A 25,722-nucleotide genomic window follows, 5' to 3' on the forward strand; every position below is an offset into this window, starting at 1 on the left:
GGTGACCCGGGCTGGGTGAGCAGAGTTTGCCTTGTAGAGAATCAGCCTCTGGATATGGTGGGTGGGTAGGGCCAAGAAACCATCCAATCATATTGGGGAGCCAAACTCGACCCCAAGATAACAATTTTACCTGTGGTGTGTGGTTTTGTTTTACCTTCATATGTTTTTATTTTTATTTTATTTTTTTATTTTTTTTTAATAGATGTAACATTTTGGAAAGCAGTTGCTATGAATGTCCAATTAAAATAATTTTCAGCTGAAATATATCATAAATCATGCTGACAATATGTCTAAACTAGGGCTGGACAATATGGCAAAATAATTATTTTGATATTTCTGATCCTTTTGACGATATTCAATCTCGATAATTGTGTATTTGCTCTAGAATGGCTTAAAAAAGTGATTTTTAAATTTTATTTTATCAAAGGAACTCATTTATCAAAACTCATTGGGGGCCTGGGTAGCTCAGTGGTAAAAGACGCTGGCTACCACCCCTGGAGTTCGCGAGTTCGAATCCAGGGTGTGCTGAGTGACTCCAGCCAGGTCTCCAAAGCAACCAAATTGGCCTGGTTGCTAGGGAGGGTAGAGTCACATGGGGTAACCTCCTCGGGGTCACTGTAATGTGATTCATTCTCAGTGGGGCGTGTGGTGAGTTGAGCGTGGATGCCGCGGTTGGTGGCATGAAGCCTCCACATGTGCTATGTCTCCGTTGGCAACGTGCTCAACAAGCCACATGATAAGATGCATGGGTTGGCGGTCTCAGACACGGAGGCAGCTGGGATTCATCCTCTGCCACCCGGATTGAGGCGAATCGCTACGCGACCATGAGGACTTAAAAGCGCATAGGGAATTGGGCATTCCAAATTGGGGGAAAAATGGGAAAAATCCCCCAAAATAAAAATAAATTATCAAAACTCATTCAAAATGTCCAAGGAGTAAAATACACACTATTTAAAAATTATAGTCTATTTTTTAAGATTTTTGCATTTCAATTGAATAAAGTTACATCAAATTGAATTGTGTAAAGTTTTACGAAATAAAATTCATAAAACTTAAAATATTGAAGATTACTCAATTCAGTGTGATGGAATTTTGTTACGAAATTGAAATGCGAAAATCTTAATATAATTTTTTTTTAAGCTGTAAAAATCTAGTGACTTAATGAGCATAAGGAAGAACATATTTAATCATTTTCATTTATATGCACCAATATAACAATTTGTTGTCAAAAGAACCAATATTGACCTCCATGTATATTTTCACTACGCATTTGAAAACAACACAAAAGAATGTCATTTTGAGCCTTCCATAAACATTGTTGAGTGATGATGCAAGCAAACCGATTCACTGAAACAGACAGTTTGAACTAATTCACAGAGATGAACTGAACTTACCAACTCTAACACCAATTTTGCTGCTGAAGTTTAAATCGGAGATGCTTTTAAAAAAGCGTAATGCTCTCAGTCTTGCAAGTCGTGAGGGATTGCGAAACGTAATGGACATAATGGCTCATTAGAATGATTGCAATATGCACAGTTCTGCTTAAATTGCCAACTAAATCAATGTGAATATATCATAAATATTCAGTATATCGTCCAGCCCTAGTCTGTGGGTAACTTTCCCTTGCCGTTGTTGGGATACATATTTCCTTGGTGCACCAGTAATGGCCAGACTGTGGCAGTACTGGTTTCCTTTTACTAATCAATAGACTCAGGTTTACAAAATTAGCTGCTCGACCTTAGAGAAATCTTTTTTCTGGGGCAAAATCAATTAGAAAATTACTATGGGATAATTAACAACCGTCACTCAAAGGTAATCGTATAATCATCTAGTCTTTTACTTCCAAATCACACCTTCTATCAATACATTTTAAATTAGATTGCTGACGAAACTTTTCCATCCAAACTTGTACGGAAAACAGGGCAAGTCTCTCGTTTCTTTCAGCTGTGAGTGGCGAAGTGAAATTAGATCCATGTTAGAGAATTCAGAGCCTAAGCCAGATGCTGACCACAAATATTTGCAGGGTTTCAGTCTAATGAAAACATATTCTGAGTTTTTCCCCCTCTCTCAGTTGTGGTAACTTTCTCTGGCCACTATAGCACCTCCTAGTACTAGACGCAAGAAGCGTACTGTCCTGTTGTCTTTTTCAACTCATTATTCTTCTATCTTTTCTCCCTCATGTCCACGGTTTCACTCCTCTCAAAGACGGTTTTCAGTTTTCTAGGTTTAAGAAAGTTGATGGCATTTCCCCACCAAGGCAAACAATCTAAATAGTCTGTCTGCCATAGCTTTCTGACTGTGTTGTTTCTGTTGGCACTCTCTGACTAACTCTTCCCTCTCCTCACAGTTTCACTCCAGCTTTACAGAGAATAAAGGGAAAATGGAAAGGGAGAGAAGGGATTGAATCGTAGAATGTTTGCAGTACTATTTGGTACAATACTTTAATTCTTTAACTTAAAAAGTTGAGTGCCATTGATACCTAGTGGTATTACGACAAAATAATTCAGTACAAGAAAGGAACTGCTTGCAAATGTCTGAATGGAATGGAAGATGTGGTTTAAAGTCAACATGAAATGCAGTTCGCAACCCCTGATACTTTTGGAATAGTTTACATGAACCAACAATAAACAGTACTACTTATATATTTCGTTATTTACTTCTAACAATACTTAGTATTTTTTTTTAATCTTGGTTAATGTCAATTTCTACATAGAGTATACTAATACATTTTTAACATTCCTAGTTGTAGGTTAACATTAGTTAATGCATTATTCACTTAAAACTAACAAGTTTTTTATATACATTTATAAATAAATATTATTTAATTATAATCACATTTAACTATCAATATTATTTTTTCATTTATAAATTAATATTAACCACGATTATTTAATGTTGTTTAAGTGATTGTTTTGTTGTTTTTTTGTAAATTTTGTAACCACTCCACAGATTTCATATTAGCAAACTATAGTTTTGGCAAGTCGTTTAGAACATCAACTTTGTGCATGACACAAGTAATTTTTCCAACAATTGTTTACAGACAGATTGTTTCACTTTTTATTGACTATATCACAATTCCAGTGGGTCAGAAGTTTACATACACTAAGTTAACTGTGCCTTTAAGCAGCTTGGAAAATTCCAGAAAATGATGTCAAGCCTTTAGACAATTAGCCAATTAGCTTCTGATAGGAGGTGTATTGAATTGGAGATGAACCTGTGGATGTATTTTAAGGCCCACCTTCAAAATCAGTGCCTCTTTGCTTGATATTATGGGAAAATCAATAGAAATCAGCCAAGACCTCAGAAATAAAACTGTGGACCTCCACAAGTCTGCTTCATCCTTGGGAGCGATTTCGAAAAGCCTGAAGATACCACATTCATCTGTACAAACAATAGTATGCAAGTATAAACACCATGGGACTGCTCAGGAAGGAGACGAATTCTGTATCCTAGAGATGAACATAGTTTGGTGCAAAAAGTGCAAATCAATCCCAGAACAACAGCAAAGGACCTTGTGAAGATGCTGGAGGAAACAGGCAGACAAGTATCTATATCCACAGTAAAACGAGTCCTATATCGACATAACCTGAAAGGCTGCTCAGCAAGGAAGGGGGTGCTTTGCTGCAGGAGGGACTGGTGCACTTCACAAAATAGATGGCATCACGAGTAAGGAAAATTATGTGGATATACTGAAGCAACATCAGCCAGAAAGTTAAAGCTCGGTCGCAAATGGGTCTTCCAAATGAACAATGATCCCAAGTATACCTCCAAAGTTGTGGCAAAATGGCTTAAGGACAACAAATTCAAGGTATTGGAATGGCCATCACAAAGTCCTGACCTCAATCCGATAGAAAATTTGTGGGCAGAACTGAAAAAACATGTGCAAGCAAGGAGGCCTACAAACCTGACTCAGTTACACCAGTTCTGTCTGGAGGAATGGGCCAAAATTCCAGCAACTTAGTGTAAGAAGCCTGTGGAAGGCTACCCAAAACGTTTGACCCAAGTTAAACAATTGAAAGGCAATGCTACCAAATACTAACAAAGTGTATGTAAACTTCTGACCCACTGGGAATGTGATGAAAGAAATAAAAGCTGAAATAAATCATTTTCTATACTATTATTCTGACATTTCACATTCTTAAAATAAAGTAGTGACCCTAACCGACCTAAGACAGGGAATGTTTTCTACAATTAAATGTCAGGAATTGTGAAAAACTGAGTTTAAATGTGTTTGGCTAAGGTGTATGTAAACTTCTGACTTCAACTGTACCTAATGCATTAATGTTATTGTATACAACCTTATTGTAAAGTGTTTCCCATATTTCTAAGTGAATATCTATTCAATGCAAAGAACATTTACGACAAGACTGAATGGACAATCGTAGAAACAAAAATGCCCATTGCATACAGTACTATGTATGGCCAAATGGTTTGAGATAAGTTTGAAATAACATGCACTGATGAATCGTTCACAATAAGACCATGAACGTACATTAATAGAGTAAATAGGATGCATTTTGGTTTCATGTTGACTTCAAAAATGTTTTCCCACAGTACTTTTGAATTTCAGGTACCTTTTAACTCTAAAAAATAATAATAATAATAATAATAATAATAATAATGTTACAATCCTGCTTAAAGCTCTAGCTATACCTCCCCTCCCTTTTTAATCCCTGTTTCCTTCACTAACTATTTTTACGTCCCTTCACAATTCCTGTATCTTCTTTAAACAAATGGCCTCTGCCAGTATGACCTACATACCTGTTTCTACTCCCACTATTTCTTCCAGTTCAATAGTTTTTCTCTGCTTAACCACACTTTTGTGTGTGTCTTTTTACATTTAACACCACTAACACTTTTCTGATTGGTTTAGAAGCATTGTAGGCTAGCTTTTACTCACCAAATTGACCCTAACATACCACCGCCGACCTCTGAACTCTCTTCATCTGACAGGCCAGTCTGTCTGGATGGCATCTGCTGTCACGTTGCCCTTTGCTTTAGGAAAAACTTGTGCAGAGAAAAGAAAGACAAGCACAACCAAATTGTTCCTTTTGTTCTTTTATTGTTCTATTTCAAGACTTCACAGACACTCCCCAATGGCTTTTTTAGTTTTTACTTATTGTCTGTAGTGGATTTTTGAGACTGAGCTTTAATTGTTACCTTATGTTCTGGCTCTACACAGACTAGCACTAGAGACTGTAGTGTACGTCAGTGGTTCTCAACGGGTTTTGCTTCAGGATGGAGATTTTACATTAGGCATTATGTGGCAACCCAACATGTTATTAAAACTGTTTATCGTAAAAAAGTTCACAAAAATGTATTTAAAATCAATGATTGAAATTTATTATTTTTACGATTAGTTGCATAGCCCAAACAGTATGCAAAATTATAAACTTGACATAGTCTGAATAGGAAATTTTGATTTCCAAATGTACTGGATGAATAATGGTTTCATGCACTCGCAAAACAAGTTGTGGTCAGAAAAAACAATGTATATTCTCATTGTAAGTCAACCAGAATTTATTGTAGTCTTTTTTTCTAAATATTTTATTTTTTTATCTTATATAGTTTTGTTAATAGTTTTTGAGGTTAAAGGCATGTTGCGCAACCTGTCCATGTTGGCACATCTGCCGAATTCAGCAAAATATATGGAATGAGATTTCTCCTTCCTTTTGAAAAGTTCATAAGCCTATTTTGATATATACTAACAATGCACAGTTATATAGTTGGGGCAATTTATTATTTACATTTAGCATTGTTTTTTGCCTGGTGTCCGCGACCCCAACATGAACAGACTTGCGACACATTTTTGGGTCGCGACCCACTAGTTGAGAACCACTGATCTACTGAGCAGAGTTGTATATTTCACTGGCAGGTAAGTCACAGGGCCTTTGGTCTTCAGTTTAGGGCAGAAGGTTCCAGAACAAAGAATATACGAGTTGAATATACGAGTTTGGCTCTCATAAATGTTTCCCCACCCTGTGGCATGCCCTGCACCCTCCACCACCCTCCACCCCCTATCCCACAGGTGATCCGTAAAGGCTGGCTGACACTCAACATCAGTATCATGAAGGGCGGCTCCAAGGAATACTGGTTCATCCTGACGGCCGAATCGCTGTCCTGGTACAAGGACGAGGAGGTAAGATCCATCTGCTCTGTTTTTCTTTTTCAATCCCTCCCCATCTCTTTTGAGTTGAAAACTAGCACCACAAAAGTCCCTTCTAAGGCAAGTCAGTTCACTCAGCGGCTATCTTGGTGATGCGTCAGAAGGTAAATACATAACTACAAAGGCAAAATGCAGTAACTACAACACTTAGTTTACTGTGAATTTTGTGCTTACTGCAATTTTTTTGCAATCTGAGCATAGTCGAGCTAAACCTGTCATACACAGGACAAATCTTAGTCTAAGGTGCCGTTCACACCATATGCTGCTTGTGTTAAAAAAAAAAAAGCTTGACATAGCACCACATAGAGAAGAACGCAGGTGTCTCAATATATTTTACGTTTTTTTTAACAGCATCTGAGAAATGCAGCGCAACTACAAGATGCGAGACATCCGTCAAGTGCATGTTTAAATAGAAAAACAATGAAAAAAGCACAGACTGACATAATAATGTGTGGGTGTGAATGGCCCTCGAGTTTCCATTATTTCATCCCTTATTTACATCACAATTCAACTTTGGCAAGTTTTATAGTTACTGCGTTTTACCTTTTAACAGCAGAAGTGTTTTCTATGTAAGCTATAAGGAAGTACAGCTCCTACTGTATCTGTATTAATTAACACCGGAATCTAATTCTCTTTGTCATATTTACTTTTCAGTAACATATTAGGAATCAGTATCATACATTTTTGTTCTTTAATGCTTTAATGTCAGATCATTTAAATAAAAATAAAAAATCTGTATTTTTTCTTTTTTTATACTGGTCCAGTTAACCTGCATGCATGTTCTATAGTAAACAAGTTAACTTTATTAACTTTTATTTTGTATTTATTTTTTACTTTTTTTTTTTTTAAACTAATTTGCTCGTTTAACTGAAGGCAGAACTTCTGTTTGTGTAGCCACCACATTGAGCATTGCAATATCTCCCATTCATTTTTCGATGAGTTGTCCATCCCATTTATACTGTCTCTGTCACCATTCAAATTTGATTCAAGCCCCATGTGTGTGTTTTAGCACGCCCTTTCTCTCTTGATCCCTTTGAGAGGGAATGTTTATGCAATTTTCCCCCCATCCAGCGGTAAATGGTAGAGTCCGGTTGCTTGCAGTGTGGGTGTGTGTGTCCCTGCCCAGCCTAACCAATGTGCGGACTACTGTTCAGCTGCAGCGTGATGAACAGGTAGTCTGAACACTGGGCAGGCGAGGGGGAGGAAAAGGATGGCTGGACTGCAGGTCACTGCACTGAGACTGTACACCACTGCAGAGAGAGTAAACAGATCAGACGAGCACACTGATAACCTCACCAAACCTGTCAAAAACATGTTCAGGAAATATTGCACCACGAAATTAGAAGTGAGAAATAAGACATTATTTTTGCTTAAAGAAAATATACTGTTTTTTTTTTTTTTTGGACATTATTTTCACGACAATTGAGCTCATTTTCTCACCCAATTCTCATTAACTTGATGCAACAAATCTCATTCTCATTGCTGTAAAATAAACTGAGAAGTATTTATTCATCATAGTATTATTTGTTTGGACTGACTTTCATTTATGCTATTTCAGTCTTTGTTTTTACTGTAATACAGTGTAATACTGTATGACAATAATGAGAATCACCATTGAGAATAATGGGGATTACAAAAATCTAAAAAGTAAAATGTTCGGATGCATTAAGGTAATGAGAATTTGGAGGAAAATGTGCTTAAGTGTCATGAAAATAATGTCATAATGCAAAAAAAAATCAGAACGAGGCTAAAATAGGCGTTATTTTTCTTGACACAAATTCAAATGACCTTTTTTATTTCTTTTGATTTTGGGGTGAAATGTGAGCAGGACATGTTCTCATGTGATACACCCTAAACCACACACAGACACTTATCCATAATAGGTTAATAGAACTACTGTATTTACCTTTATAGTTTGTTAATATTTTTACTGCAAAAATATTGTAAAAATATATTGTAAAAAAAAGAATAAAGAGAACTTTTATGGTGGCCCACATATTCAAAGTCACCTTTGATAAGTATATTTCAAGATTATTTACGTAGTATAAACGTTAATGAATATCCAAGTCTTATTTCTCGTTATTTTCCAGATCCCGTTTATGTTCAGAATTTGTTTCAAACACATATTCTATATACTCACATGTTCACTGCTGTATAGCGATACATATTCCAGGCCTCTGCAATTACTTCAAGACAAATACTGACCATTTTGCTGTCATGACTTCTTTATCACATTCTGCACCGCGTACAAACGTCGTTTTCGCACTTTAGCGTTGTTATACGAAAAACAGCAAGGAATGGTCCTTCAGCGATGGTTCCTCAAGCAAAAAGAGAGTGTTAAATGGAGAAAGAGAGATGAAGATAGAGAGAGCGAGACGAAAGGGGAGGCAAAGTGACGTGGCATACTGACTGAAATGTTCCAGCCGGGATCCGACTTTGGAATTGGCAGGAAATCGTACTGGGTTACTGGGGGGTTGTTGTGTGTGTGTCTGTATGTGTGTGCAGATGAGTGTGTTGGGGGCAGGGATGTGTTCCTCTGAGTGATGTAACCGTTGGGACTGTAGAAGTTCTCTTTCCCTCTCTCCAACATAAATGTTTCCAGATGTTTCTTCTCAACTTAACAGAACGAGTTGGCAGCCATAGTGCTCACCCAGACTCCTCCTCTGCTCTTTCTCTGTCTCACATCCCCCTCTCTGGCTTGGCAACCTGGTGGTCCTTCTTTAAAGGAACAGTTCACACAAAAATGAACGTTCTCTCATTATTTACTCTCACTTAGAGTGTTCCAAACCCCCAAAAAATGAATTTCTTCCCATTTATTGCCTTAGGAATTGCTTTTGGGCTGTTCTCTGAAAGTTGCGAGGTTTTTCGCCACTCTGAAGTGATTTGTAAGATTGTATGCCATTTTGTAACTCCTTTTCTTACTCCCTCTCGCCCTGTAATAGGAAAAGGAGAAGAAATACATGCTTCCCCTGGATAACCTGAAGCTCAGAGATGTGGAGAAAGGTTTCATGTCCACTAAGCACATTTTCGCTATCTTCAACACTGAGCAAAGGTCAGGGCTTACTGCAGCTCTTTGTGTTTGTGCATTTGTTTAAGTGTTCGGTCGGTTCATGTGTGGGTTTGATTGCTTTCGCAGGAATGTTTATAAGGACTTGCGTCAGATCGAGTTGGCCTGCGACTCTCAGGAGGACATGGACAGCTGGAAAGCCTCTTTTCTCAGAGCGGGAGTTTATCCTGAGAAAGATCAGGTACAAATGTTTGGTCAGCAGAAATATACACTACCAGTCAAAAGTTTGGACACACCTGCTCATTCTTTTTTGTTAGTATTTTACATTTTTTTAGAACAGTAAAGTCAAATGGAAGTATGGGAATTTGCTTTTGCAATTCCAAGCAATTGGACTATAAAATATGTGGAAAAAAAGACCATTGAAGGAAGGACCCAAGCCATATCTAGGGACTTGGGACAGTAAAAACCACCAAGAACTCCCTAACAACCACATAGCAACTCCCTAGTAACCATCCAGAAACCCCTAGCATCATACAGTTGCAGTGACTTTTGCATTGTCTCAACACATTTTCTTGTGAAAATCTAAAAGGTCAAATCAACCAAATTTCAGAAACTACCCTGGCAGACATTTTTTATTTTATTAATATTTTTTAAGAATGATCAACATAAATTATGATGAAAGCCCAAATATTAAATAGCATGCATATTGTTTACTGAGCAATCCAATGTTTTGTAGAGGGAGGTCAGAATTATAATTTCCACCTATTATTTGGAGCAAAACTACAGGATGAAAAAATAACCATAGAAAGGTGGCACCTTCATAATTTTAATTTTACATAGAGGCCTGGGTAGCTCAGTGGTTAAATACGCTGGCTACCACCCCTGGAGCTAGCTTGCTAGTTCAAATCCCAGGGCGTGTTGAGTGACTCCAGACTCCTAAGCAACCAAATTGGCCCGGTTGCTAGGGTGGGTAGAGTCACATGGTGTAACCTCCTTGTGGTCGCTGTAATGTGGTTCGTTCTCGGTGGGGCGTGTGGTGAGTTGAGCGTGGTTGCCGCGGTGGATGGCATGAAGCCTCCACACGCGCTATGTCTCCATGGCAACGTGCTCAACAAGCCACGTGATAAGATGTGCAGGTTGACAGTCTCAGATGCGGAGGCAACTGGGATTCGTCCTCCGCCACCCGGACTGAAGCGAATCACTACACGACCACAAGGACTTAAAAGCACATTGGGAATTGGGCATTACAAATTGGGAGAAAAAGGGGAAAAATTCCTATTATTTAAATCAATGATGTCAGCACACCAGAAGGAAAGTTTGTTCTGAACCAGAATTTAACCCTCCTATGTTTGGGTCATTTTTAACCCGGTTAAGAGTGGAAAAACTAGACTTAATCTTAAGTTTGGTCTAAATGCTTTTGGGTTATCCTCAACATTGACTTAATGAATATGTAAAAAAAAAAAAAAAAAGTTTTTAGGTTTTTATAATATTTGTTTATATTTATGGAATGTCAAACTTTTTGCCTGCACCTTTATGTTCGGGTCAGATCTGACCCGGGGGGGTAAATAATGATGGTTTTCAATGCAGCTGTAAAGCTTCTCTTGAGTCAAGAGTGTCACTAGATCTCTTTCTCATTCTTAAATAGTTAATAAATATTATTGGTACTTTTACTTTATCAAAATCAGCAAAGGTTTCACCTAAAAAAAGACATGTGAATAAAAATATGAAGGCGATCATTTATCATGTTGATGATGTAGAGTTTTTAGAAAATCGTTTATGAAATATGATTCGCACAAACTATAGGGTTAATATTTGCAGATATTATACACAGACCTGCACATACTGCCAAAACTTTGTGTAGTGCACTCACACACACTCTGTTATTTGTAGTTGTTCAACTGCACAATGTTGATTTTACAGTTCTGTCAGTTTATTTGCTGTACAATAATATATGTTATTTTTTTTGTATTATTCCTATGGTTGTAATGTTGCAGAATATAAACCATGATTATGACTTTCTTACAGTTTGTAAGTAATATTTACTGAAAATCTCTATATGGGTCATTTTTGACCCAAACATCACAGGTGTCATTATTTTTAAACATAACAGAAGGGTTGAAAGGATATTAAGAAATATTTAACACTTCTGGAGTTACAGGCACTCCAATTTTGGTAAAACAACATGCAAAAAGTTATTATACTGTTTATACACTGATCAGCCACAACATTAAAACCACTGACAGGTGAAGTGAATAACATTTATTATCTCATTACAATGGCACCTGTCAAGGGGTGGGACATATTAGGCAGCAAGTGAACAGTCAGTTGGAAGCAGGACAAATGGGCAAGCATAAGAATCTGAGTGACTTTGACAAGGGCCAAACTATGATGGCTAGACGACTGGGTCAGCATCTCCAAAACGGCAGGTCTTGTGGGGTGTTCCCGGTATGCAGTGGTCAGTACCTACCAAAAGTAGTCCAAGGAAGGACAACCGGTGAACCAGCGACAGGGTCATGGGCGCCCAAGCCTCACTGATGCGCATGGGGAGCGAAGGCTAGCCCGTCTTGTCCGATCCCACAGAAGAGCTACTGTAGCACAAATTGCTGAAATCTTAATGCTGGCCATGATAGAAAGGTGTCAGAACACAAAGTGCATCGTAGCTTGCAGCGTATGGGGCTGCGTAGCCGCAGACCCGTCAGAGTGCCCATGCTGACTCCTGTCCACTGCTGAAAGCACCTACAATGAGCACGTGAGCATCAGAACTGGAACATGGAGCAATGGGAGAAGGTGGCCTGGTCTGATGAATCACGTTTTCTTTTAGATCATGTGGACGGCTGGGAGCGTGTGCGTTGTTTACCTGGGGAAGAGATGACAGCCGGCGGAGGCAGTGTGATGCTCTGGGCAATGTTCTGCTGGGAAACCTTGGGACCTGGCATTCATGTGGATGTTACTTTGACAAGTACAACCTACCTAAAGATTGTTACAGACCACGTACACCACTTCATGGCAACAGTATTCCCTGATGGCAGTGGCCTCTTTCAGCAGGATAATGCGCCTTGCCACAGATTGTTCAGGAATGGTTTGAGGCACATGAAAAAGAGTTCAAGGTGTTGACTTTTCCTCCAAATTCCCCAGATCTCAATCCGATTGAGCATCAATGGGATGTGCTGGACCAACAAGTCCGATCCAAGTTCGATCACCTCGCAACTTACAGGACTTAAAGGATCTGCTTTCTAACGTCTTGGTGCCAGATACCACAGGACATCTTCAGAGGTCTTATGGAGTCCAAGCCTCGACGGGTCAGAGCTGTTTTGGTGGCACGAGTGGGACCTACACGATATTAGGCAGGTGGTTTTAATGATGTGGCTGATCTGTGTATTTACTGAGCAATCCATTATTTTGTAGAGGGAGGTCAAAATGACAATTTTCGTCCTGTTATTTTGAAGCAAATCTTTTTATTTTATTCTGACATTGAGATACTGTAGGTAGGTCTATTACTAAAACCAGTTGACTTCCGCACCCCTTTTTGCATTATCTGCCAATGGTTTGACTCCAAAAACTGGGGGGGAAAAAAATCTTTTTTTGTGTTGTTTTACCAAAACTGGGGCACCTGTAACTTCAGAAGTATTAAAGATATCTTAATATCCTTTTAAATTCTGGTTCAGAACAAACTTTCTTTTTGGGGTGTTCACATCAACTGTTTTAAATAAAAGACCTTCCTATCTCTATGTAAAAATAAAATAACAAATGTGCAACCTTTATATCTTTATTTTTTCAAACTGTAATTTTGCTCCAAATAATAGGCAGAAATTGTCATTTTGACCCCCTTCTACAAAATAATGGTTGCTCAGTAAACAATGATCAGTGGCATTTAATATCATGGCTTTGATCATCATTTATGTTTATCTTTTACCAGTAATTTTTTTTATAAAAAAATAAAAAAGTCAGGGCCCAATGATTGTGTTGACACCGGAATGACCTCAAATGTAGTTGGTTAATAATGTAAATAGTAAAATGAAATGGGATCAATTTCAATTCTCAGTTTACTTCAAAATGTCTAAAAAGTCCTGAAAGTAGATCAAATGTAAGTGATTGTAAAGAAGCTTGGATGTGTTTGTAGGTGGAGTCAGAAGATGCCGCTCCAGCAGACAGCTTCTCCATGGACCCTCAGCTGGAGAGGCAGGTGGAAACCATCCGTAACTTGGTGGACTCCTACATTGGAATCGTCAACAAGACCATCAGAGACCTCATGCCCAAGACTATCATGCATCTCATGATCAACAGCGTAAGTACACAAGTGTTTGTAAGCAGTTACTATTGTAACGTACAGATTCTCGCAGAGCCAGACTAAAAGGGATAGTTCACCCAAAAATGAAAATTCTCTCATTATTTACTCACCCTCATGCCATCCCAGATGTGTATTACTGTCTTCTGCTGAACACAAAGAAAGATTTTTAGAGCAATATCTCAGCTCTGTAGGTCCATTCAATGCAAGTAAATGATGACCAGAACTCTGAAAAATGCTCAAAGGCTGCTTAAATGTTATCCATAAGACTCCAGTGGTTTAATCCATGTCTTCAGAAGCGACATGATGTGTTTTGGATGTGAACAGACCAAAATGTAACTCCTTTTTTACTATAAATCATGACATCATCAGCAGTCTCCTTGGCGATCGTGATTTCAAGCTCTATTACACTTCCTATCGCACCATCTAGCGCTCTGCGCATGCATCAAGCACTAGGAAGTGCAATCAAGCTTGAAATCATGATGGTGCCTAGAGACTGCAATGGCAAGATGAACAGTGAAAAAGGAGGTATATTTTGGGATTTCCTCACCCAAAACCGATTGGATCGCTTCAGAAGACATGGGTTAAACCACTAGAGTCTTATGGATTACTTTTTATGCTGCTTTAATTTTCCTTTTGGAGCTTCAAAGTTTTGGTCACAATTCGACTGCATTGTATGGACCTACAGAGCTGAAATATTCTTCAAAAAATCTTTGTGTTCTGCAGAAGAAAAAAAGTCATGCACATCTGGGATGGCATGAGGGTGAGTAAATGATGAAGTCTGGTCCACATTGTGGCTTATGGTGGCTAAGAACCTCCCACTTAGACAGGAAGAGACTGTCTGACTGACATGTAAAGTGACCAACCACAGTGCATTAAAATTTGAATTCTCTAATGCCACAATAATAAACTGACATGGAAATAATTAATTCAGTCTCTGCAAAAAGTTTGGACAGACATTGAAGAAATTGGAAAATGGGCCTCACATTAGCACAATTAATTTCTGTGTCATTTATGAATCCATTTTTATGTAAATTGTTGCATTGAATTGAATGTGCCACTTTGTTTTTTACGAATAATTTATAAATTCGTTCTGCTTCTGTTTCATGAATGAGACCTAATGTTTGTAGATTTCGGCTCAGATTTTTGATCCGTCAAGGTGATAAGGATTAAGGTAATAGAAACTGATTTTTTCATGGACATAACTCGGCTTGAGAATATCTAGTTTACTGGCTACTAACTGCCTTAGACTAAACTTAAATATTCTTCAAAGACGATATGGGTGATACGTATATATGCAGAATATAGAATTTATTTATTTATATTTTTTCCACAGAAATAATTCTGGTTGCTTGAACTAGTATTGAGTGATTCTCAACTTTCTTCATTCACCTTTCCTTACTGTTCTCGTGTGTGCTCATTGTTCCCAGGCTAAAGACTTCATCCATTCGGAGCTGTTGGCGTACTTGTACTCATCAGGAGACCAGAACAGTCTGATGGAGGAGTCTGCAGACCAGGCCCAGCGCAGAGACGAGATGCTGCGCATGTATCATGCCATTAAAGAGGCCCTCAGCATCATCGGTGACATCAGCACCAGCACTATATCCACCCCTGTGCCTCCGCCCGTCAACGACAGCTGGATGCCTGACACTAGGTTAGAACAGCCATTGCGCAACATGATGGTGGCTTGCTGGGAAGGGGGTTTTAAATTTACTTTACTATGGCTGTATTTACAATGGAATACTAACTTACTACATGCTGAATACTACACAGTATAGGCAGTGTTGGGTAGTAATGGACTACATGTAATCTGGATTAAAATCAAGTATTTGTAATTTGACTACATGTTTAATTGTGTTCAAGTTACTTTTAAGGGATTACATGATTGCATATGATTGCATTATATATCTTTCAGACTTGACTTTCAAATAAACTCAGAAGGGGTTGCTGTTTTAATGTTTACTAATGTAAGGAGTTATATTGGTACTTAGTATACTTAAAAACTTTTGATTTTCATCAAAACATGCAATAAATAATCCAACCAATAAGTAATCAGATTAGATAACTGATTACAGTTTTAATTGTGTCATTTGCATTCAGTACCACGTTACATTTCAGGAGTAATCTACCCTGCACTGTGTGTACACACTGTATACTGCATATTTGCATGTTCTGAATAGTATACTAACATACTGCTGGTAATATTCCTGTTGTATGCAGCATGTTTACTGTGCATACTATATGAATTTTTGTTATACATGAAACACTTTTTTGACTCATTATTTGATTATTTGAAGCATTGTCTTTTTGTACTGCCAAACATTAAAAATGCAATTTTACCATATTAATTACCAAGATGATAATTGGATGCCACTTGCATGCAACATTGAGGTCATGTGGCATAAAATGTGGCATACTCCTGTTTATTGTGGAAGAATACCTACTGTTTCAGTTACAATGTTTTTTTAAATAGTAGGCAGTATACAGTGTATATTGAGCAGTAAATAGGAAGATAAGATTCCATGCCAATTATAACCTCGATTTAACCTCTGTAACCTCTATTGCATGTTAAATCTGAGTGATGTCCAGAAAAGGAGTTATTTTCATTTTTAATTACATTTTTGGTAAAAATGTCTTGACTTTTGGCAGTCCAATCAAGTGTGCGATCTGTTGTATACTGCACATTTTATCAAATATAGCAGGTTTTCTGGGAATTCCATGCTTACAGAAAATTCACATACAGTTGAAGTCAGACGTTTACATACACTTAGGTTAAAGTCATTAAAACTCATTTTTTGACCACTCCACAGATTTAATATTAGCGAACTATAGTTTTAGCAAGTCGTTTAGGACATCTACTTTGTGCATGACACAAGTAATTTTTCCAACAATTGTTACAGGCAGATTGTTTCACTTTTATATTTGACTATATCACAATTCCAGTGGGTCAGAAGTTTACATACACTAAGTTAACTGTGCCTTTAAGCAGCTTGGAAAATTCCAGACAATTATGTCAAGCCTTTAGACAATTAATCAATTAGCTTCTGATAGGAGGTGTATTGAACTGGAGGTGTACCTGTGGATCTATTTTAAAGCCTACCTTGAAACTAAGTGCCTCTGCTTGACTTCATGGGAAAATCAAAAGAAATCAGCCAAGACCTCAGAAAAAAGATTTGTGGACTTCCACAAGTCTGGTTCATCCTTGGGAGCAATTTCCAAACACCTAAAGGTACTACATTCATCTGTACAAACAATAGTATGCAAGTATAAACACCATGGGACCGCTCAGGAAGGAGACTCATTCTGTCTCCTGGAGATGAACATAGTTTGGTGCGAAAAGTGCAAATCAATCCCAGAACAACAGCAAAGGACCTTGTGAAGATGCTGGAGGAAACAGGCAGACAAGTATCTATATCCACAGTAAAACGAGTCCTATATCGACATAACCTGAAAGGCTGCTCAGCAAGGAAGAAGCCACTGCTCCAAAACCGCCATGAAAAAGCCAGACTACAGTTTGCAAGTGCACATGGGTACAAAGATCTTACTTTTTGGAGAAATGTCCTCTGGTCTAATGAAACAAAAATTGAACTGTTTGGTCATAATGACCATCGTTATGTTTGGAGGAAAAAGGGTGAGGCTTGCAAGCCGAAGAACTCCATCCCAACTGTAAAGCATGGGGGTGGCAGCATCATGTTGTGGGGGTGCTTTGCTGCAGGAGGGAAATGGTGCACTTCACAAAATAGATGGCATCACGAGGAAGGAAAATTAGAAGCAGAAGCAGAGGCAACTGAGACTTGTCCTCAGCCACCCGGATTGAGGTGAGTAACTGCGCCACCATGAGGACCTACTAAGTATTGGGAATTGGGCATTCCAAATTGTGAGAAATGGGGAGAAAAAAATAAAAATAAATGTCAGGAATTGTGAAAAACCGAGTTTAAATGTATTTAGCTAAGGTGTATGTAAACTTCTGACTTCAGCTGTACTTTGCACGGTGTACATAATACTACACTACCATTCAAAAGGTTGGAATCATTAAGACATTTTAGTTCTTGTAAGGAATTGGTGCTTCTGTTCACCAAGGATGCATTCTGATCAAAAATACTGCCAAAAATATTAGCAATGTTGAAAGTTTTTAACTGTTTGAAATAGCTGTTTCACAGTTTTGTTTATTTTAAAATGACATTTTTGCCCATGATGACAAATCTCCATTTGTAGTAGTCATTATTTCAGTCTACTAAGAATATGCTGTGTCACCTAACAGCCTGTCTACACCTGATGCAAATAGAACCTAGTGCCTGACCGATATATCGGTCGGCCGATATTATCCTTTCACAGATATATCGGTATCGGTGTATATGTTTACCAATATGCGCAGGTATGAAAACTTTTTTTCAGAACATATAATGCAGAAAACAATGCTTTATAATTGGTGTCATTACGTAGTTTGTCCAGCAGAGCGCATTCCGACTCCATTGTTTACAGAGCTGAGCTGATGGTGGCTCTGCAGCTAGGGCGGAGTTAAGCAGTGCAGAGTTGAGCGGTGTCTTCTCGGTAAATTGCTAACTAGTTTGTGAAATACATACTGGAAAGTTAATAAACAATGACCCCATCATTTTCCCTTTTCAGTATAACTAATATAACGTTAACCCTGTCCCTGACTACCATGTCACTCATGTCTGTTTGCTGTTAGCCAGCTACAGTTTGTCAGTGCAGTCAGTAATGTAGCAGATTGAAAGGTAAGCAGCAGAGCATCTTCTCGCAGCTCAGCAGACAACGGTGCGGTGGTGGATTGTGTCTGTTGAGTGTTGATTTCACGCTATGTTGTTACCTAGTTGGTGAGACGCAATGCTGGTCCATCTTTTACTCTCCGTGACAACGAGCTTATAGCTAACTAGCTAACCTCGTAGCTACTTTCATTGCTTGTCAGCTGAGTGGAAGATAATGTGTAAACATGTATTCACCAAACTGTTTTGTTCAGGATTCACAGTTTGTTACCCCCTTCAACCGAACAATTCCAGTCATTGCATTTATAAAATGTCATATTTAAAAGTCTGGTTTTCCACCATTGAAAGTTTTCCCTGAACTTGTATAGCAGAATACGATGTAACACCGCTGCCACTGTTTATCTCTTGTCTCGGCAGGTGTAAATGCTTCTTGACTGGAATTGACTGGCAGTATTAAAATAGTCAACATTTGACTGATACTAAACAGTACTGATGTTTATTTAGCTATTTACTGTATTTTTATTTATTCTTTATTTAAATGGTCAGCAACTGACTGATACTGAACATACAGTACTGATGTTTTTTAAGCTATTTATTGTATTTTTATTTGTTCTTTATTTTCTCAGTGTTCATTTCTAGAATTTGTTGACAATGTATAATAATAATAATGTCAAATATTCTTTGATAAAAATATTTAAGAAAGCAGCCTTCTGAGTACCTTTGCATAGTCATATCGGTGCAAGATCGGTGAAAAATTCACATAGAAAAGGTCTGTTTTCATTCCAGCTCAAAAATGAACTATATCGGCCACCATATCGGTAATCGGTGAATTTTCCCCCTCTAAAATCTTTATCGGTATTGGTCTCAAAAATCCCATATCAGTTGGGCTCTAATAGATCACCATTATAATCAATGATGCTGTCTACACTGGAAGCGTCAGTTGCGGCACATCCGTTACGCCAACAATAAACAGGTGTCGCATTCCATTTTGTGCTGCACGTGCTGGTGCTCCTACACATATTAAATGGTTTTGAATGTTTGTGTCAATGCGTCCAGTGTAGACCGAGTGTACTCCTTATGAAATCATTCTAATGTGCTAAATTGGTTGTGTTTCAGGCAAAAAGACATCTGAAACTGGCAAACAAGAAGAAAAGGGTCAAATGGGCTTGGATCATGTTGAATGAATTTAAAATTATTAGAAATGAGTATTATAGATGGATTAGTCTAAGTTTGAGTTGTTGAGAGGTGTTTGAAGAGTCCAATCATAAGGTCTGTGAAAAGTTTTGGGAGGTGCTACAGAAAGCACGGGATGAAACTTCATCTGAATATCTTAATAAACTGACTGCTAGAATGTCTGCTGCAAGTGGAGGATTCATGGATGAGCAGAAAGATACAGAATCCAGCATTTATTTAAATAGAAATAGTCACATGTAACATTATGCATTTCTTTATTGTAATTCTTAATAAATTTAAAGCATCCTTGGTGAAGAAAATTGAAATTTTCTTTCAAAAACATGAAAATATCAAGTTTGGTGATTCCAAACTTTACGGTAATGTATAAACTGCAGAAATAGTGATAGTATGATAGTATGATATTTAGGGCTGCAACTAACGATTATTTTGAAAATCGATTAATCTTCGATTATTTCTTTATCAGATAAAAAAAACCCTGTTATTTCCTGCATTTTATTGAAAATGTGATATTAAAGAAAAACAGAAATGACAAAGGGCATAAGGATTTGGTTTGATTTGCTGTACTAAATTCACAGTTCAATACTCTCACAAAACTTTAAACAAAGCCTGAATCATGATGCGTTAAGTTTGGATAATTGTATTATTATTACTACTTTTAGGACATATGCAAAACAGTTCCTTTCATTTGCTTGTAAAACTTAACAAAAAATAGGCTACTGTTCGTTAAAGTATTGTCATTGATTACATGTTTCTAAACTATTCTTTTCACAAATACATTTTAACGGTTTTGTATGCTTATCCAGGAAAATAATATTTTCCATAGTGTAAATAACTGGTGAAATCAGACATTACATTTGGTGTTATCATGACTATCAAGGATCAGGACCCTTAGCATTATTATTTATTATATTCAGCATTATATACATAGTTTAATATAGTACAATCATCTGTAAATGCAGTGCAGATACACTCTCGCACTGAAAAGTCGCATTCTGGTGTTCATTGTATTACATGCGCTTACATAATGAGGGGAAGTCAGCTAGAAGACTTTAAAAACCAGCACACTTTGACCTCTGAGACATCAGTGTGACATTCATAACAGCTGCACAATTGACTGCATTGAAACTGAAATCACGGTATGATGTTGCATAATTACTAAACCGCAAAGCACAGTTTAATCAAAATGATTGCGCTCCCTTTCTGTATTGCGATCGGTTTGATTGACACAGATGCGCGCTCTCATTTAACTCGCTTGTGGTAAAGACAAACAGTTTTCAAAATAGAAATAAGTACCTGATTTTGAATTCATAACATTAATACATTAAAAAATATATAAAACAGCAGTAAAAACGTAAGTCATGCGCTGGAGAGAAACAACTCTCTGGCACATAAAACAGCACAATCTCACTTGTCAATATACCTGATGCAGCATCCGCTCCACATTAAATTGTATGCTTGTGATCTTTAATGTGTTTATAAAGTGTTCTTGTGGACAACTTGGGTCATGTTTAATCCACTTTAACGTGTTTCTGTCAAACAAGTTTCTTCATGCAAACACATCTTTCACTACTGTAAAGTGACGTCAATAACCTAGTTTCCATCCACTTTTTGCGCTGTTTTGTTATCGACAAAGTGAAAATGCGTAAAAAAAATGTTTGCGAAATTTGCCGTCTTCTGCCTGTTTCCATTCAAATGGCCTTTTATACTTTCAGTCTTAGTATAAGGACCATCCATCGATTTGTATATACTGTGTTTTTCAGCTATTAAAGAAAAACTGATGCGGTGTAATATCAGTTTTACATATATGATACATTCCTTATATTAAATAGGCTATTTTGAACAATCATCTAATCTAAAGCATCGCCATCACAACACATTATGTCCCGCATATTTGTCCAGCAACTTTTAACGACCAACTGAACTTGATTGTCATCTAAAATTAATTTTAGCGTCATAATGTAATTAATATTTTCTGAAGAAGCTCAGCAAATGCGATCCGAAGTAAAGAATGTTAGATTTAAAATATTGAAAAGTTATAAAATGTTCAAAAAGCTCATTTTCTGAAAGTGAACTCGGTATCGGACAAATAGTTCGAATAGTTTATAGTCTTGAAAAAAGTGTAGAACATTCTGAGAATGTCATTCAGCCGACTTTTTTCATCTACAGAACAGGGTAAGACTAATTTAAGTTTGTGTAAAGAAAAGGCAATTATATAGGCCTAACAATATTATTTTTTCATTTGGTAATTAATTTTTTTAGTTTAATGCTTTTTTCATTTGGTAATTTATTTAATTTAATACAGGGAATTTTGCTGGCATTTTTACCTAACTCTAACCAAACCCTAACCATTTTTTTTCCAAAGTTAACTAAACAATAATTTGATAGAATTGGGCTATATGTTAGTGTTCTAAAAAAGCACACTGATGTTTTTCTCCTAGTATTGTGTATTTATTTTTAATTTAAAACATCTTTATGCACAGAAATTATGTTTTTTGTACTGTGGGCTAATTCCATGACTGCCGTCTATTATTTTGAATGGTGTGGAAAAGCAACTTTAATAAATAAATGGATGTCTACCATGATTAAATTAATCGCAAAGAGTGGCCATTCATTTGTTCTCCTTGCACTCGTCGATGACCGGTGCATGATACGAGATATTTGTGTTGGCACTCCTGGAAGTGTCATGTTTGCTGCATCGGATCTTTATGGATTGATCTTAACGGCATAATCACATACAATAAATTGGCTTTCAATGATGTATTCCTTGTCGTCATGATTAACACAGGCTAACGATTGGGGTAAATTCTATCATGTGACACTATATTTTTCCATTAATGCCAATTTTCTCAACAAAAAGTGTTTCCAAACCAGTTTTTCGCAACATTTGAAGTATCGACATAGAGTTTATGCGCTAGAGTTAAACGGAAAAATATTATGTCGACACTCGTGAAATTTTAGCAATAATTTATGTTTCCATCAGCTATATCATGTTAACTTTTTGATGTGCTACACTTTTTGTCACAAAAAAACCCTTGGATGGAAATGTAGTTACTGATGGAGCTTCTCCATGCTCACTGCATTTATCCAACTAATCGATAATGAAATTAGTTGTCGATGATTTTCATTATCAATTATTATTAGTTTCTGCAGCTCGAATGCTATTCCGTACATATCCTACCATTTATAAACTTCTTTTTAATACTATATTTCTTATCCTGTTCTTTGTAGCCCCGCCCCTCAGCGCAGACCACCGACAACAGCCCCACCCCCCAACAGGCCTCCAGCAGTGAGAGGCCCCACACCAGGCCCGCCTCCTCTAAACCCCACCTCTGCCTATGTGGCTCCACCCATCCCCTCTCGGCCAGGCCATCCCATAAATGCCTTCAGCAACAGTGCCCAGGATCCTTTCAGTGCACCTCCTCAGATCCCCTCTCGCCCCGCACGCATCCCTCCGGGCATTCCCAGGTAAGACCAACAACCAGTGTGTCCCCCCGCATTTACATGTTCAGTCTGCTGTCTGTTACTCTGCTGTGATCCACCAGGCTTTGTGTGTATGTGTGTGACTTGTCTCAGAGAAGTAGAACATCAGTTGACAAACTGAATAAATTTAATGAGCGAGTGTGAGCACTTGTCTTTGTTGTGCTCTACACTACAGTTAACTTATAAACAAGCAAGATTTTACTTGTTTGTCCTGCGTTTCTTCAGCTCTCTCATTCGTCTCTCACTAGCAGCAGCCTGCAGATAATCTCTCCTGTCACATACTAATATTCTATTTTCCTTTACCTTCTCAGTTAGTCTCATCTCTTCTCATCTTCTCGCATCTTCTCTGTTCTCTTTCTTCTGTTTCTTCTAGCATTTTCTTTTCTTTTCGTCTACTCTTATCTAGCCTCGCCCCATCTCATCTAAACTCACCTCTTCTAGATTCCTCTCCTTATCTCTTTTCATCTAGAGGGAGGATCTCTTCTTGTTTGGTCTCATCTTTTCTAGTCTTCTCTTGTCTAGTCACTTCTCATCTAGCCTCATCTTTCTTGTCTAGTTTTGTCTTTTCTTTTCTAGTCTTCTCCTCTTGTCTAGTCTTATCCACTTCCCATCTAGTCTCATTTTTTCTTGTCTAGTCTTCTCTTGTGTAGCCTCATCTTTTCTTTTAGTAGTCTTCTCTTGTCTAGTCTCATCTTGCAGTTACTCATCTCTTCTTGTTTAGTCTCATCTTTTCTTGTCTAGTCTTCTTGCTTGTCTAGTCTTATCTAGCCACTGTCCATCTAGTCTTATTTTTTCTTGTCTAGTCTTCTCCTCTTGTCTAGTCTCATCTTGCCACTACTCGCCTCTTCTTGTCTCGTCTTTTCTAGTCTTGTCTCTTCTTGTCTAGTCTCATCTTTTCTATTAATAGTCTTCTTCTCTTGTCTAGTCTCATCTAGCCACTACTCATCTCATCTTGTCTAGTCTCTTCTTTCCTTGTCTAGTCTTCTCTCATCTAGTCTTATCTTTTCTTGTCTAGTCTCTTCTCCTCTTGTCTAGTCTTTATCTAGCCACTTCTCATCTAGTCTCGTTTTTTCTTAACAAGTCTTGTCTCTTCTCGTCTAGTCTTATCTAGCTACTACTTGTTTAGTTTAATTTCTTCTTGTCTAGTCTCGTCTTGTACTCGTCTCTTCTTGTCTTGTCTTTTCTAGTCTTGTCACTTCTTGTCTAGTCTTGTCTATACTTGTCTAGTCTTCTCTCATCTAGTTTGATCTTTTCTTTTCTTGTCTTGTCTTCTCTTGTCTAGTCTCATCTTGCCACTTCTCATCTAGTCTCGTCTTTTCTTAGCCAGTCTTGTCTCTTCTCATCTAGTCTTATCTAGCTACTACTTGTCTAGTTTCGCCTCTTCTTGTCTAGTCTCGTCTTTTCCTGTCTAGTCTCATCTAGCCACTACTCGGCTCTTCTTGTCTTTTCTTGTCACGTCTTGTCTCTTCTTGTTTAGTCTTGTCTTTTCTTGAATAGACTTATCTAGCTACTGCCCAGTGCTCATCTAATCTTATCTTTTCTTGTCTAGTCTTCTCCTCTTGTCTAGTCTCATCTAGCCACTTCTCATCTAGTCTCATCTCTTCTCATATAGTCTTATCTAGCCACCTGTCTAGTTCTTCTCTTCTTGTCTAGTCTCATCTAGCTACTACACGCCTCTTCTTGTCTAGTCTCGTCTAGCTACTACTCGCCTCTTCTTGTCTAGTCACGTCTTTTGTAGTCTTCTCTTCTTGTCTAGTCTCATCTTTTCTTTTCTATCCGCTTCTCATCTAATCTTATATAGCCACTTCACGTCTGTTCTCATCTTTTCTTTTAACAGTCTTCTCTCGTCTAGTCTCTAGTGACTTCTCATGTAGTCTCATCTTTTCTTATCAAGTCTTGTCTCTTCTTTATTCTCATGTAGCCACTACTCTTCTAGTTTTGTATTTTTTAGTCTTGTCTCTATTTGTCTAGTGTCGTCTTTTTATTTCTAGTCGGATCTAGCCACTACCACTGTCTAGTCTCATCTTTTCTAGTCTTGTCTTTTCTTTTCTTTTCTTGTCTCTTCTCATCTAGCCACTTCTTGCCAAGTCTTGTCCTTCCTTGTCTAGTCTTGTCTCTTCTCATCTAATCTTGGCTTGTCTAGTCTTTTCTCTTCTCATCTGGCCATCTTTTCTCATTTGTTTAGTCTTGACTAGGCATGTGACGATATAAAACTTTCACATCACGATAATTGCTGAAGCTTTTATCATGGTATACTGTATTATCATGGTATTAAATTACATTACAAAAATGGGTTGAATGATAAACAAACTATTGTTGTTCTCTTAATAACAAGTTTAATTACTTTTTCAATAGAAAACTGTCCTTTTAAATTAACAGATAACAAAGAACTTTGAAAAGAACCTTGAAAGTTTAAAAAAACTACCATCAACACCAAAGATACATAGCCAAATATAACATTAAGTTGATGTCTTAATATTTAAATGGTCATTAAGCCTCAGGGCCACTGATCATTACAGATCAGTACAGACCTACAACTTGCCATGTTTAGGCTAATGTTAAAGTAAGGCTAGACTTATTTTATTGAGCCAGCTACTAAGCTACAACAATAGCATGTTTTTTTTTTTTTTTTTCTGGATAGCAAGCCAGGTGCTAATATGTAGCTAGGCACTAACTACAAATTTAATTAGTTAAAATAAGTTAATAAGTTAACTCGCACTGTAAGGTAATGTACGATTGAGTGGCGTTCCAACTTGAACTTAATATTGTAATCATAATTGTGCCATATTGCCATTATAAATTACAGGACTTAGTATAAGATGATTAAAACTGTATTTTTGTTGTTACTACAAGACGCAACCTTATT

General features: G+C 37.5%; 1 protein-coding gene and 1 long non-coding RNA gene across 8 annotated transcripts in view; one reads left to right on the forward strand and one right to left on the reverse strand.

The window, feature by feature from the left end:
- The window catches only part of LOC127450640 (dynamin-2), a 99,354-nt gene that overhangs the window by 69,153 nt on the left and 4,479 nt on the right, over positions 1 to 25,722 (forward strand). For 6 of the 7 annotated variants that reach the window (XM_051714894.1, XM_051714904.1, XM_051714896.1 and 3 more), the window contains 6 exons: positions 6,029 to 6,139; positions 9,109 to 9,218; positions 9,303 to 9,414; positions 13,294 to 13,458; positions 14,889 to 15,112; positions 22,605 to 22,841. In XM_051714894.1, coding sequence (XP_051570854.1) covers positions 6,029 to 6,139; positions 9,109 to 9,218; positions 9,303 to 9,414; positions 13,294 to 13,458; positions 14,889 to 15,112; positions 22,605 to 22,841 — 959 coding nt within the window. Of the gene's footprint in view, positions 1 to 6,028; positions 7,406 to 9,108; positions 9,219 to 9,302; positions 9,415 to 13,293; positions 13,459 to 14,888; positions 15,113 to 22,604; positions 22,842 to 25,722 lie in introns of those variants that run through there. The other variant, XM_051714902.1, reaches the window with a different exon arrangement.
- LOC127450663 (uncharacterized) lies at positions 6,839 to 9,097 on the reverse strand. Its single transcript, XR_007899016.1, has 2 exons — positions 8,307 to 9,097; positions 6,839 to 7,416 (listed from the first exon to the last, which is right to left on the reverse strand). It is a non-coding gene; the product is annotated as an uncharacterized LOC127450663 (long non-coding RNA).

Source organism: Myxocyprinus asiaticus, chromosome 13, assembly GCF_019703515.2.
Source record: "Myxocyprinus asiaticus isolate MX2 ecotype Aquarium Trade chromosome 13, UBuf_Myxa_2, whole genome shotgun sequence".
NCBI lineage: Eukaryota > Metazoa > Chordata > Actinopteri > Cypriniformes > Catostomidae > Myxocyprinus > Myxocyprinus asiaticus.